Source organism: Fragaria vesca, linkage group LG1 (assembly GCF_000184155.1).
Source record: "Fragaria vesca subsp. vesca linkage group LG1, FraVesHawaii_1.0, whole genome shotgun sequence".
Lineage (NCBI taxonomy): Eukaryota > Viridiplantae > Streptophyta > Magnoliopsida > Rosales > Rosaceae > Fragaria > Fragaria vesca.
In genome coordinates, this window is record NC_020491.1 from 11,053,488 (window position 1) to 11,068,425 (window position 14,938).

Sequence of the window (14,938 nt, forward strand, 5' to 3'; positions counted from 1 at the left end):
GAGAGAGAGAGAGAAGTACTGAATTTATAGCACGAATTTAATTTTATTCAAACGTTATTTCAATCATCACTACCTTCAGATCTACGAATTTGAGGTTGTTTTCTCCATCTTCCACTAGCTCACTCGAGCCGTTACTTGAGCAACAAGAGGTCCCGTCGTCGACGTGATCGGAGCCTGAGCTCCTAGGGCTGGCGCAAACCGCGTCATCATGAATATCATCCTCCTGCGTTTGACGTACAGTAGCATCATTACACTGTCTTCCCTCTCCTATTTTGGTTACAGTTACAACATGTCGACGTCTCGGCTTCTTGTTGAGCTGAACAAGTTTGGTCTTGACCAACTGTGCAATATCATCGACCTGTAGCTGCTTCCTCTTCTTCACTGAGCTAGCTTCCGCCGTCTTGGCCTCCATTATTACTGTAAATCAAGACTTTTCCGATGATGGTTCTCACTCGGTCGCCATCTCTGTACAGATGGCGTTGATGTTTTCGCTCTCTTTTTCTGTCGTCGTTTGTTGTTAGAGAGAGGGAGAGAGGATTGTGTTGTGTGCGAGTTTGAGCTGTGGTGACGATGGAAATGATGGTGACGATGATGGGGATGTTAGTTGGATGGCTAGGATTGGTGGGTATATAAGTGCGGGGGGCAGGCAACTGGGGTCCACAGTCCGTTAATAGTGACGGGGAATCTGGAAACGGGGGGTTTGACGGCGCCGTTACGTAGATCTGGGCAGCACCGAACATTCCTCTAATTAATGGCCGCCACGTGGGAGTGTGGCACGTCGAAGATAACGGGGAGCGAAATGATTACGTAGGGTGGTTTTCAGGTTTTTTTAAGGCCGTACGGTTGCGCAAGTTAAAACGGGATTTACTGAGCTGATGAAACGGCGTCCGTTTGGTTTTGAACGGGTACAGAACTTGATGACGTTTTTGCCCTTGCTTTCACCAACCGTGGTTCTTTCACTTTGTTTTCCCTTTACCATCAATCGGTTCAATAATCCTGTCATTTTCTAGGTCAAGGAAACATTAGCTTTGCAATGGTGTAAAGCTAGGTAGGTTTTACTTTTATAGGGTTTAGGCATGCACCGGATTGACTCAAATTTTCAATCCAATTTGATGCTTGATACAACATTGTAAAATGACTATCAAATGGCAGAAGAAGGATAATGATATTGAGAATCATTATTGGTTTTATTCGTACCGATTGAATATTGAATGAGATGCTATAAGATATACATACGACATACAATTGACAACCAAATCACAATAAAACATGATAGACGTCCAAGCTAAAACTAAAGGAACAAAAACGAAAGTTCTAACGATACTTAAGTAACTAGTAAAGAAGCAATGTATAAAATTATGACTCGTAAGTGCGATAACTAAGTACAAATAAATTTTGTCTTATAAGTAAGCAAAGATGCAGTGTGGTCACACTACTTAACAACTTGATTGCATAATAAGCTTGTTTAAGTTAGAGCTAGCTAGTAATTGATTATTAGCTCAATAAAACAAGATATTGCATGATTAGTTGCGATTCAAGTTCTTGGGCATGAAGCTTCACGAGTTCTACCTTACCATAAATCCATAATAAACTACACAACCCCAGTATAATATTGTAGCTAGCTAACTTAGCTAGAATAGGGCGAATATTGTAGCGAGGTCCCGGGTCCCCTATCCTAAAATGCGATAACACGTCCTGTAAGATAGCTCCACTTCTGTAAATTACCCTAGCACAATAGGGCGTCGGTTTAAACCGTTATCTCGCTAGCTGCATTTCTTTGCCGTACGTATATTGTTTCTCAGTGACAAAGTTTGACAACGTTTAGTGATGAAATTGTATGTGGTCACTGATACTTTGTCTGTAAGCCACGAAATACGTAGTTTTTGTATGTTAATGACCAGCTAGCTACGCTACATTTGTAAAATGTCCCGGAATAATTAAGAAATCAAACTCCTTCGCGCTTTAATTAGCATTCTCGTTTAAAAAGTCATTTTAAAGAATCAGTTGTATACAATCCTACAGATAATTAACTTTGCTCACTTACGTTTTTGCAATCTGAGAGCATCTTCAACTCTTGTTTTAAAACCTATATATATATATATATAATAAGTTTAAGTTTCTAGGTTTTACGTTTAAAGTTTAACAATGTTTTCGCTAAAACCCTAAAACATCAGGTCATCTAAGTACATATATAGATATGGGTAAAAACTGAGAGACAGAAGTGGATTTGAGATGAGACATATGGCAGACATGATCATTTAATTTAGGGACATAATGGCAAAACAGTTAGGTAAGTGTACATATATCAATGTATAATTGTTATGTAAATGACATGTACCGATGTACGACGACATACCCACTATGTTTATCATACCAAATTGCTAGATATATGGTAGACCAATGAAATCGACCACAGCCATAGAAGGGGTTTCTACAGTAAAATCGACCACATCTACCTCTTTCTCCAAGCGCCTACGTACCTTCGCAGAATTAACCTGCATTCCATCAATGATGCCACTACTATACTTGCATCTCGTATTTCGTATTTATGTGTGTCTATATATATGTAGTACTTTCTGTATGGTAAAATTTGCATGCAGTCTTTAATTCTTGTTCAAAACTACATGGTATCTAGTTACGTACTTCTCCTTTTGCATCATGGTATAAGCACCACATACTCGAACACGCACACAGCCTCACCGTCGGCTGGCCACCACGGCCTCATTAGGTTTCGAACTCTATACTGAGAGGGGTTCCCAGCTAGCTAGCCATTCTACGTCTCCACTATCCCTAGTGGGGATAATAACTTCCATAAACATTTCAAAAATTTCTATTTCCATTAATCACATTTTTCATAGAATAACGTACAAGTGAAGTCTATATCTTGGTTGGGGCACTCATTGATTTGAGGATCGGACCGACTTCTTTGGTACAATGTAAGGAAGTTGAAAAGACATTCGATGGTTACAGTTTGTTATGTTCCAAGCATGAACACTGTTAGATTATAAATTGGCGACAAGAAAACTTACCTTTTCATCCGAAAAACTATACACGAATAAATCAAACTACCCCTGCTGAAAATGAAGAATCTCAGAGACGATGTATGGTACAACTATGGAAATAAAGAGGGAATTTTCACTGCCATCCAATAAATATATACCGACCAACCAGGGAGAATATTGAAAGACGGTGATGACATGATGTGGTAAGAAATAGAGCAAAACAACCTTAGCTAGTACCAGAATGGCTTTAAGTGAATGATCGATGAATGGTGCAAATTGAAGACTAGCCACCAACACCATTCACCATGTAAATCAAGCAAGGAAAATTCTATAAAGCTAAAGATTCCCATGAAGCAAGATAAAAGAAGGCAAGATAAAAGAAGGGAAGGACATTAGACAAGGTCACATGGGTCTTTAGGTTGTGGTTGTGTGGGTTATAGCACAAAAATTGGGGAGGCAAATCATATAATTAGAGTGGCTCTAATCCCCTCTCCTAAAGCTAATATTAAACATTAACTAAAAGGAGATTGAATGGCCTTGACATGATTCCCCACTAATTACTAAACCACACTTTACAATTCTTTCATACCTAATTACATGATTAGAACTCAAGTTAAGGGGGCTTTACTATGGTCCCAGCCTCTGCAATGCAATAGTGCAAAGGCTTAGTTGAGAGAACCTTTCTTTTGTAGCCTAGTTAAAAGGTGTTTTTGGCTAATTGATATGACAATTAGAGATTTAGAGTAAGAGGTAAGTGAAAGTTAAAACGATGACTAGTTCCTTCACTCATAGTTATCTTTCATAAGATTAGTTTAAACATCATGATGCTTATTGCAAGTAAGAACGAGTTATCTAGAGATACTAATTAATATAAGTAACAAAAGACATATCTTAGTAATGTTGAGACGCGGACTCGTGATCCATTAAGTTATGCTTTTCATTCATAATTTTAAGTTCAGGTTTAAGTTTTGAAGCAACAATTTGGTAATATAATACTCAGGTATATTAGGAAATTGTAGCTTAAAGCATAAGAAAACAAACAAGCGATATCTGGTTGGCGTCGTCACTACGTCTACCTGATAGATCTTGATACGGAAGCGTAATCACAATAGAAAGAGGCTCTGACAAGCGTCGAGAGCCATAAAAGAGCCTTATTTGTACTCAAATCATTTTTCTTAATGTGACGATGCTTCTTCTTTTTTGAAATTCTTTTTTGAAATTGGCTAGATTTTCGTCCTATATCATATCTAGAATCATGGTAATTGACGTTCGTAGAGGTATTTGGGTTTGCTTGTGTTTTTATGTTAGTTTTGTTTCTTTCGATCCATTTCAGGTCTTGTATAGTTGTAATTTTGTTTTTGATTGAATAAAAATCGGGTTGTAATTTTGTTTTTGATTGAATAAAAATCCTCACATCACCTAAAAAAACAAAAACAAACACGGGATATGCCATGGTATCTAAGGAACTAGAACACGATAACAACATATTTCTTCTAGTATATTAATGCATCAACATATTGATAGTATATATTCACTATCACGGTTCCATGCATGCATGAAGTTGGTTCATTATTGACATGACAACATATGAAAGCAGAACACTGACATTAAACTACATTTTGCACTTTGTTTCATTGTTTAGTCGATCTAAGGCCCCATACTAGCGTGCAAGTTCCATGTTCTAGTTCTCAACTGATGAAATTGGAACCAATCAAAGTGTTATAGGCTACTACTGTTGGCTTTCTCATCCTGCTATAGCTGTTGACAGTGAGTGTTCGTCTGATCGATGCTCATCATTTTGACTTTCTTTGCTCTATGCATTTTAGAAAAAAAATCTTAGCCTCATAGTTGATGACAGTTTTCGATACCAACACATAACTGATGACATTGTGGAATATATTAAAAAAAAAAGAAAGAAAAATAAAAATAGAAGGAGCTAGATCATGCATTGAACTGGGGAAAGTGTGATAAACGTTCAAGACTTTTAACTGTTCAATCTTCATAGAGCAAAAAAGCCAAAAGGAGTACTACTACAAGTTTGTGATGAGTAAATAGAAGAAAGACAGCGCTCATTACAAATTATGCTAAACGCAAAAGAAACAGTGAGTGATCGAGTTAAAGAAAGAAGGAAGAAAGCGGTCGATCGAGGAAAAGGAAAAAAAATATTATCAGAAAGGAAAGTGGAAAAGCAAAATTATGAGGAATCTCAAGGTGGTATGGTAAAGAACTACATGATTAGATCGATCGACATGCATGCAGGATTGAAATGGAAGCTTATGCAGAATTTGAAATGATGCCACAGGACCTTTTTTTTTCCTGAAGGGAAATCCATTCCTGTCTGAACCATGTTTTCTCTGGTAATGCTCAAATGGTCCTTACAGTTCCAAAAGCCATTTCTTTTCCGTTCCAAAGGCATGAAGGCTAAGCTAGGACCATTTTTTTGGACCCCCAGTCTTCTTTTTAAAGTCATGAACAGAGAACTTTTGCGACTCTCATGTCTTTTTCTTCCTTTTCCAAGCGATCATGGAGTTTTAGACTTCAAGGCCATCATGGTGGGAAAATTGTTTGAATGCCGGAATATTATTAATTAGTTGCAAGATCGAAGGACAACGTGCATAAAGATTTCGCCACAGTCTACACAGATCACTGAATCTTATATAGGTGCGGGTAGATGTATCCGTCATTCGCATGCAGTTGACTGCAAATTATAGATATACGATATATAATGAAACCGATAAGAAGATAAATTCTTGTATGCAATTTTAGTTATTCATAACAATTCATATGTGATGACCAACATGTATCTAGATTATGTTTTCTTATTGCAGCTTTGCCATCAATAATAGACCAATTGTGTTGTTGTCGATCTTTTTAGAATCACATTATGCTCTCAATATTATGCCTTAACTTAGAAGAAAATAATGCTCGCTATATTATGCCTTACGTGCTCGTCATGCATGCAATAGTATGAAACTAGCTATATGAACGATTGACTGTGGAAAGTGGCATATGGATCATGGATGTATAACGTACATATAAGTTTCTTACTTGAAGCTAGGGATATTATGTATTATGTATAACGTACATATAAGTTAAAAACTTAAAACCAACTATACAAGCACAGGGATTTTTCTCGTGAATAAGAGAACATGTTCATCACTTGAACAAGAACACGTACGTTCATTTAAGATCACAACATATATAAGCAAAAGACCAGCTGCTATCATGCAAGTACAAAATATTGAGTAAGGCCCAGAAATCAGAGCAAGTTAAATCTAAAATCTTGGGTAGAGATTTGGTTGTTGTAATAGTGTTCTAGTGGTTCATCGATCACTGGCATATATGTCGCCTATAGTTGTGGCAATTTGAAAGATTCACACCTACGTACACTCTGTTATATATGCAATCTAATAATTTGAAGTAGTTTTCTTCTGAGCTATTCTCAAGGACATTTACACCAAAATTCAGTCCAACTAAAAATTAGGAAACCCTAAAAAGAGCACAAGACTTTGAATCTTGCAGACGTCTAGACCCTAAAAATTAAATTAACTCCGTTGTGATCGACAGTACGTATATGACTGAGCAGAAGAATTCTATGACTGATCAAGTTTTGCTGCACATCTGCAGAGATTGAGAAGGCCAACTCGATCAATGGCTGCATCCTAGCTTCCAATTTCCAAAGAACAAAAATTTACAGTATGCATGCTTCACTTGAATCACGCTATATATTCTATTGGTTCCATTATAGTGTTCATCGTTGTGGTCTCAATTATTTTATTCCCAAGTCATCGATGCGTATTTTGTCAAGTAGGGACTACTATTGGTTTTGTCAATCTTTCCTGTGGAGTCTGATTATATCTATAGTTATTGAGAATATATGGGGTCATTTGATGATTTTATGCATGCCACGTAAAATACACCTTCAAACCCAAGCTAGTACATAACTAATTAACAACAAAACAAAGGGTAGAAATAAAACGATCCATTACGCGTCAAGTACCATTCCGTGACATATAGAGTTTTTTCGTAAGTGGGACTGTGGGAGTTCAGTTTTGAGTTCGGCTTACGATAAATTAGTTGTGTCCGATAGAAAAAACAATCCATTACACCTTAAAGAAAATCAAATGAATATAGTTTGATCCAGGTAAACTAGTTTGTATTCGTAGAGTATTGATAGTTTTCTACGGAGTCTAGTTTCACCTATAAAAAAATGCTTAATCGCTACAAGGTGGGTGTACTTGGAATTTCATAGTTTATGCTTTAGCTAGTATAGGACTTACAATTCTGCAAGACGATGTTTTCTGACGACCTTACTGGGGCACGTCGTCTTTGTATTGCTTGCTCTGATTTAAATGGAATTACCTTTTGATCAAAAAAAAAAGTATTATACAATATAGATTTTTCCAGACCAGACTCGATCATTTTGACAAGTAATCATTGATGACAATATATAGACAATAGTGTTCACATGATCACTAAGTGACCAAGGAAATCATGTTCATTTACCGTTGGATGTAAATTCAAGAGTAGAAAATAAAACAACTTAACTTTAAAATAATACTTTCCACCTTTAGATTTACATCCAACGATAATTAACCATGATTTCCTTGGTCACTAGGTGACTATGTGAACACCACTGATGTATAGAACTCACAGAAAATAGAACCCAAAGCATAGGAACTAAAACGTAAATATATCCATTTGACATTCCAACACGTGGTGTGGGTCTTTAGGCCGAATACACTTTCGGCCCCGAGACGTGGGCTAAGCCCACTATTTGATGGACCAACTGACGCAAAGCATCCTCCTCCTCTTGAGGGCATTGGATTCCGAAGACTTGTCGTTTTGTAACTTGGAGAAGACTATGGGAAAGTTGGAAATTGACAAGTCGTCACGGCAGGGGCATATACGACCACATCACTCTAGCAAATTGACCTCCCATTCCAACAATGTCACCATCACTGTCATGTTTTGTTCTTCATTTTATGATCAAATCATTGTAAACTTGTCATTAGTTTTGATTCTACTTCTTCTAAATAGTTTAAGTACACATCGAGTCGCTGACGACAAAACTAGCTAGGGCAGTGGTATTGAAGCAGATCGGAGTCGTGATAGGAGCAGAAGATAAGAAGCAGCAGCAGGTCGATCACAGCCAAAAGAAGATGAAGAAGAAGCTTAGTGCAGATATGGAAGCACAGAGTTGAAGTTGAAGTTGAAGCATGGAAGCATATGTACTTTTCATGTTATTGGGTTTGTCTGGGAGGCTTGCTAGTACGAAAAGACATGTTGTTGGCGCCAAGTTATGTCAAGTTTGCTTCGTGTACGTGGGAGGTTGTAAACGACAAAGTATAAAGACGAGACATGCATAAAGGGGTAAAATATAAAAAGAAATGTTGAGAGTGGGATTTGAACCCACGCCCTTTCGGACCAGAACCTTAATCTGGCGCCTTAGACCAACTCGGCCATCTCAACTTATTGAACTTTTACCCAAAATTGAGCTTATCTAAAGAAAACAAGAGAGACCATGAAATGATTTAGGTAAAGCCCAATGTCAACAAGGGCATGTGTTTGGAACACTAGAAAGCCGAAGAATGAGGAGAGACTGAAACTTAGCGGATAAAACTATTATAGAGACAGAAGCCGAATTCAACAACCACTTTTTCAAAGACTGATAGAATGGTAAGCGCTAGTGCAATGCGTGTTGCGCAACCCGCAATCCTCTCCTCCTATGTGGGTACCCACTTGCTTCACTCCCCGCAGCCTCTTCACCACCTCTTCCGCTTCAACCCAGGTCCCCTTTCATTCTCTCTCTCTCTTCCTGTTTCTTTTGTTCTTCTACTTATCATAGTTATCTCTAAGAGTTGTCTGCTTCTGCTTCAGTATTATGTGTAATCTTATGTTTATGTTTAGTTTGGTTGTTTTTTAGTAGTGAATGAAATGATGCATATGTGTTTGTCCTGAATGTTTGTAATCCTTTTTATAGTTTATCTGAACTGTCACAGTCTTTAATTGTATGAGTTGAACTGTAAAGGAAGGCTCTTTGGTGGTTAAATGGATGAAATCTCAATACTTGTTGAGCCCTTTTGTTGAAGATGCAAACTTTTGTGCCCCCTGTGAAGTTATTGTTCTGTTTCTCTTGTAGTTTCTGAGGGAATTTCACACTAGAATTTAGAGGTTTCTTTTGGTGGGTTTTGCGTCTTAAAGCGTGGGAATGAAGTGATGGTCATTGCTATTTGTTCTTTCGATTCACACACAGGAAGCAAGGGCACGTTGTCAATGCGGTTAATTTAGAAGTTTTCTGGCTTGATTATTCTGTTGTTCAAGCAGGCGAAAGACATGGCATTGACATTTAATGTTGTAACGTCTCATCCTTCATTTGTCAAGTTGAGATTTCTGCCGAGTTCTATTTTCTTCCAGGTCCTGGTTGGCACTCATCTTTACTGTACTGAAACACCAAATCATATGAGAATATGGAGCTCTCAGCGTGCAATCTCAGACGTGTCCAGTACCAATAGAAAAACCCCCTCTTCTTCTAAACTCCATTATTACCTACAACTTAGCAGCAAGTCAAAGTCTCTGCATCAAGGAAAAGAAGCCCATCAAAAGATAATCCAATGTCAGTTGGGTCAAAATCCATTCCTAGTCACTAAATTAGTCCAAATGTATGCAGACTGTGATGATTTGGCATCTGCTGGAAAGTTATTTGACAAATTGTTGGAGCCTAATGTGTTTGCTTGGACCGCTATTCTCGGATTCTATTCAAGGCATGGAATGTATGAAGAATGTGTGGAAGCATATGGTGAAATGATATGGAGTGGAGTTTTGCCTGATGGGTATGTTTTCCCTAAGGTCTTGAGGGCCTGCGCACATTTCTCTTGCTTAACAGTGGGAATTCAGGTTCACAAAGATGTGATCGTATCTGGTTTTGAGATTAACATGCTGGTTTGTAATTCATTAATTGAGATGTATTCAAAATGTGGGGATATTAGCTGTGCTAAGCAAGTTTTTACTGAAATGGTGGGAAGAGATTTGTTGTCATGGAACTTGATGATATCAGGATATGTGTGTAATGGGTTTCTTGGATTTGCTATCGAACTATTTGGTTGTATGAATTTGGATGTTTGTGAGCCCGATGTTGTCACCTTGAATACGGTAATGGTTGCTTATTGCCGAATGGGGCTGTGTGATGAGGCTAAGGGAATCTTTGAACATATTAAGGAGCCTAATATCATATCATGGACCACTTTGATATCGGGATATTCAACAATTGGGAATCATGAAGCATCCTTGGGGATTTTCAGGGATATGATGGATACCAGCATGGTCTACCCTGATTTGGATTCTCTTTCTATTGCAATTGTCTCCTCTCGGCATCTTCAGTCTCTGTCAACTGGAAAAGAAATCCATGGTTACGGGTTAAAAAGGGAACCTGGCATTGTATTTTACAACTCAGCTGGCCCTGCATTGTTGACAATGTATGCTAAATGCCGTAGAATTCAAGACGCTGAAAATGTATTTAGACTTATGGACCTGGCTCAGGTTGTTACTTGGAATGCAATGATTCTTGGTTTTATTGACCTTGGGTTGGAGGATTTAGCTCTTGAATACTTAAGGAAAATGCGAACAGCAGATATCAAGGTTGACCAAACGACATTATCCACTGTCTTGCCTATATGCAACTTAAAAGTTGGAAAGCAAATTCATGCTTTCATTTGGAAGCGTAGTTTTGATTTGGTTGCTCCAGTATGGAATGCTCTTATCCATATGTACTCCAAATGCGGATACATTGGAGCTGCATACTCTGTATTTTCTAACATGATAAATAGGGATTTAGTGTCATGGAACTCAATGATGGGAGGCTTTGCAATGAATGGGCTTGGCCAAGCTGCACTTGAGCTTCTGCTAGAGATGAATCGTTCAGACGTTTCTCCTGATTCAGTTACTCTTACTTCTGTATTGTCAGCATGTGGTCACTCAGGTCTTGTGGATGAGGGCCTTCGTGTCTTCTATAGTATGATCGAGTACGGTTTCAACCCCACAATGGAACATTATGCTTGCATTGTTGACATGCTAGCACGTGATGGTCAGTTTGAAGATGCAGTTAGTTTTATTCATAGGATGCCTTTGGAGCCTGATAAGTGTATTTGGGGAGCTCTTTTAGCTGCCTGCCTAGCCCATCAAAATGTTAATGTTGCAAAGCTTGCTGCTGAACAGTTAGTTCGGTTGGAACCTGAAAACGCTGGGCACTATGTCACCCTGTCAAATATATATAAAAGAGCTGGAAGATGGGATGATGCTGTACGGGTGAGAAAGCAAATGGAATGCCAAGGACCTTTGAAGCCATCAGGAAACAGTTGGTTTGAATGTGGGATCTGAGCAGATGAAATATCTTATGAATAGGCTTAGAGATGTTTTGGGTCCAAAAGATTTCACTAAATGTCATCATAATAGGCAAACCATTGTGGAAACTTAATCATGTAGCAGGCTTTGAAGATTCAACCTGGGTGATATGTCAGTAATTTTTCTCAGAATCTAAACAAAGTCTAGATTCCTTGACAATTTTCTGTTGGTGTTCCTTTGTTTAACTATTTGCCTAGGAATGCTCATGTCTTCTGCTCATAGTCGATATAATTCTACAAAATAAACTATTAATGCACTTCCCTTTCATTTTTATATGGTGGTTGAGGGTAAATACAGTGATGGTTATATTTTTCTTCGTTTTAATTCTCATACAGGAAGCAAGCATGTCTCCATGCAGTTATCGAGAGGATTTTCTGGACTGACCGACCTCTTGTTCAATGGGAGGTATGGACTGGTTATTCTGTACCTAACGTTTTAATTCACACATAAGCATACACACTCACTAAACACTGGATAATTTTTTTAGGTTCAACTGTTAACTGTCTACAGATAAACTTGTATGGAACAATTGGCTGTCCTTTTGTGTCAGTTCCTAGCTTGTTTGATATATTTGTTGACCTGTTCATGGCACTGCTTTAGGGTATTCAAATGATGAGTGATTGACCCACAAAAAAATTGTGATTGAGGTTTGTGGGCTGAAATTGATGAACATGTATCCTGCATGATTTTGTTGCACAATGTGCACCGCAACATACATACAAATGCAGACACATGCATGTAAATTCACAAGTGATGACTTTTTCTTGAATCAGTAGAAATGCAAATGAAGGTCTACATGCCAAACGAAAACGTCTAAGGCCTGGAAAAGTTTCACCTCGTCGCCCTGTTCCAGATCATATACCAAGGCCTCCTTATGTAAAATCTAAAAAACCGCCTGGAATTGCGAGTGGACCTGAAGTGCATGATGAGGAGGGGATAGAATGCATGAGAGCCTCCGGAAGGCTTGCGGCACAGGTTCTTGAATATGCTGGGACTTTGGTCAAGGTGACTGCTATTCTTGCTTGCTAGTCATCTATAACCATGGGATACTTATCTAGGCTCTTTTTTTTTTTCCTTGTTCTTTCTGCTAGAAGCGTTTTTGGTTGAACTAGTAAATGGATTATGTATATGCCTGAGTCAAAGTACGCATTGAGAATAACTACCTGGTTAGGGACCATGCGTTGTTATTAACTACAAAAGTTCACATAGAAGCTTGGAAAAAAGTAATAGCTAAAAATCCTGGATGTAGGAAGTACAGTACTTTAAAACCACGCTTATGTATGTGTGAGAGAGGGAGAGATGTCAGCAAATGGAGAGAGACGTGGATAGGGGGAAAATATTGCATGCTGCTTGCAGCGAAGTCGTGGAGTAAACCAGTCAAGTGTGCTTTTGTAATATAAACTGATCACAAAAGGGGGGATACAGGTGAGATAAAGAGACATTTAGAAGGTGATCATGTCATGCTGGTGATTGATAGAATATCCCTGTATGCTGTATTGGTTTAAGGTGAAAAGATTTATTTTGGTCCTTAATTTGCTTGTAGGTGAATCACTTTAAATTAGTGTTGTGTTCTTCCTGGGACTCCTTGTCAATTTGCAAATATGCGTCAAAACCCAATAATTGCCTCTATACATTACTGCACATTCAGGCTGCTCAATTTTGGAAAGCGCACTGCTCCCCCAAATAAAAGAGAGTTTTCCTTCAATTGTCTCTTGCTTCCAGTTTTTAGTACATTTGGCTATGTTTTCTCTCTAATACTATTTGTACCATTCGTTTTTCTTACAAATATTGCAAGTACTCTGTAGGTTAATGTAATAAGACCACATGCATGACACATTTAGGGATTGGAGATGGATTCTTGACTGATTGCAGATGTTAGCATGCTCTGTATGATAGTTTAATTGTTGCTTCTGTTGGCAGCCAGGCATAAAGACAGATGAAATTGACCAAGCTGTTCACCAAATGATAATTGATAACGGGGCCTACCCGTCACCACTTGGCTATGGTGGATTTCCAAAGAGCGTCTGCACATCAGTGAATGAATGCATTTGCCATGGAATTCCAGATTCACGAGAACTTGAGGTCCCTTTCATGAGTTTCATCTAAGTTCTTGGAGATTGCATTCTATTCTTCGTAAACTAATGTAATCACATTTTTCTTGCAGGATGGTGATATTATTAACATTGATGTTACAGTCTACTTAAATGTGAGTATTCTTAATTCAAAACATGATTAGTTTGCACAGATTTTAAGATTTGAATTTTGACTTTTTATCCATATTATATGGTTGAGGAAACTCGACATTATGTTTTTTTTTTTTTTTAAAATTGAGTCTTTTAATTATGAAGTATGCTTATATTGCTTTACTCCATTTAGAAAAGGAACACCAAACATGACAGAATGCTACAGTATCTTTTATTCATTTGATATAACACGTATTGATTGGCTTTCCAATTTCAAGCTTTGGAATCTTTATCATTATGTGATTTTATTTTCACAGGGGTACCACGGCGATACATCAAAAACTTTCTTTTGCGGAGATGTTGATGATAGAGGCAAGAAGTTAGTTCAGGTGGCAATATCTTCCTTAGAAAATCTTGTGGAGTTATATATATGTCCTCCACATTATTTACAGTCAACAATATTACATAATGAAGATTATTGTTAGGATTTCAGAGTTTATCCCTGTAGGTAGGCAAAAACAAAGGAACATAAACTTAGCCATCCTTGCATATATCTCCCTGGAGTTTTTCTTTCAATACTAATGCTCACTGACTGCAATAAGGAAACAATTATAATGACGCTCAACGCTTCAGCTTCCACAGTTCAGGAACTTACTTTGTGTTTTCATGTACATTACTGATTAAAACATCCTTAATAGACTGATTATTGAGACTATGGCTTTGAACTCTTGTTAAATTATATCTACCACTGTTTTTCTGTGGACTTGTAGTTAGAGCTCCTTGATATTTATTTTTTTCATTTTTTTTTTCAGATGTATGACTTTTTGTAAAGAATGTATATATACTTAATCCTTTTACTTGAGATGTTCTTCTATCGTAGATATCCTTACAAGATTAATTTTTGGAGTATTGCTTTAGGTAACTGAGGAATGCCTTGACAAAGCAATATCAATCTGTGCACCTGGAGTGGAGTTCAAGAAAATTGGTAGAACAATTCAGTACGGCATCTTCTCTCCCTCCCCAAACCAGTGTAGTTACTGGCTTTCCCTTTTATGCAGGACTATGCAGTGAAATTGGTGCCAAAACTATTTTCTTTTTCTTCGTGAAATGTATTTATCTTGATCAATGCTTTTCTTCTCAATCAGAGAACATGCAGATAAACATCGTTATGGTGTTGTTCGACAGTTCGTTGGGCATGGTGTTGGACGCGTCTTTCATGCTGATCCAGTTGTTCTGCACTACAGTAATTATTCTGAGCTTTATGCTGCTCCCGTCTTCCAGTCAGTCTTTGTTTAAGAAACCCAAGCATAGTGTTTATAAAAAATTGACGGTCTATAAATTATCTTTTTTTTT

The 14,938-nt window shown here is 37.8% G+C and overlaps 2 protein-coding genes and 1 non-coding gene across 5 annotated transcripts in view; 1 reads left to right on the forward strand and 2 right to left on the reverse strand.

Annotated features, from left to right (window-relative positions):
* The window catches only part of LOC101297874 (cyclin-dependent kinase inhibitor 2-like), a 1,825-nt gene extending 1,226 nt beyond the window's left edge, over positions 1-599 (reverse strand). For both annotated transcript variants that reach the window (XM_004287998.1, XM_004287999.1), the window contains exon 1: positions 74-599. In XM_004287998.1, coding sequence (XP_004288046.1) covers positions 74-412 — 339 coding nt within the window. In that variant the 5' untranslated portion in view covers positions 413-599. The remainder of the gene's footprint in view (positions 1-73) is intronic.
* Positions 600-8,393: 7,794 nt separating this feature from the next.
* Positions 8,394-8,474, reverse strand: TRNAL-AAG. Its single transcript has one exon. It is a non-coding gene; the product is annotated as a tRNA-Leu (tRNA).
* Positions 8,475-8,648: 174 nt separating this feature from the next.
* The window catches only part of LOC101298359 (methionine aminopeptidase 1D, chloroplastic/mitochondrial-like), a 7,166-nt gene continuing 876 nt past the window's right edge, over positions 8,649-14,938 (forward strand). Inside the window, exons 1-8 of one of the 2 annotated variants that reach the window (XM_004288000.1) lie at positions 8,649-8,793; positions 11,738-11,807; positions 12,176-12,407; positions 13,323-13,484; positions 13,567-13,608; positions 13,903-13,974; positions 14,504-14,583; positions 14,731-14,828. In XM_004288000.1, coding sequence (XP_004288048.1) covers positions 8,679-8,793; positions 11,738-11,807; positions 12,176-12,407; positions 13,323-13,484; positions 13,567-13,608; positions 13,903-13,974; positions 14,504-14,583; positions 14,731-14,828 — 871 coding nt within the window. In that variant the 5' untranslated portion in view covers positions 8,649-8,678. Of the gene's footprint in view, positions 8,794-11,701; positions 11,808-12,175; positions 12,408-13,322; positions 13,485-13,566; positions 13,609-13,902; positions 13,975-14,503; positions 14,584-14,730; positions 14,829-14,938 lie in introns of those variants that run through there. The other variant, XM_004288001.1, reaches the window with a different exon arrangement.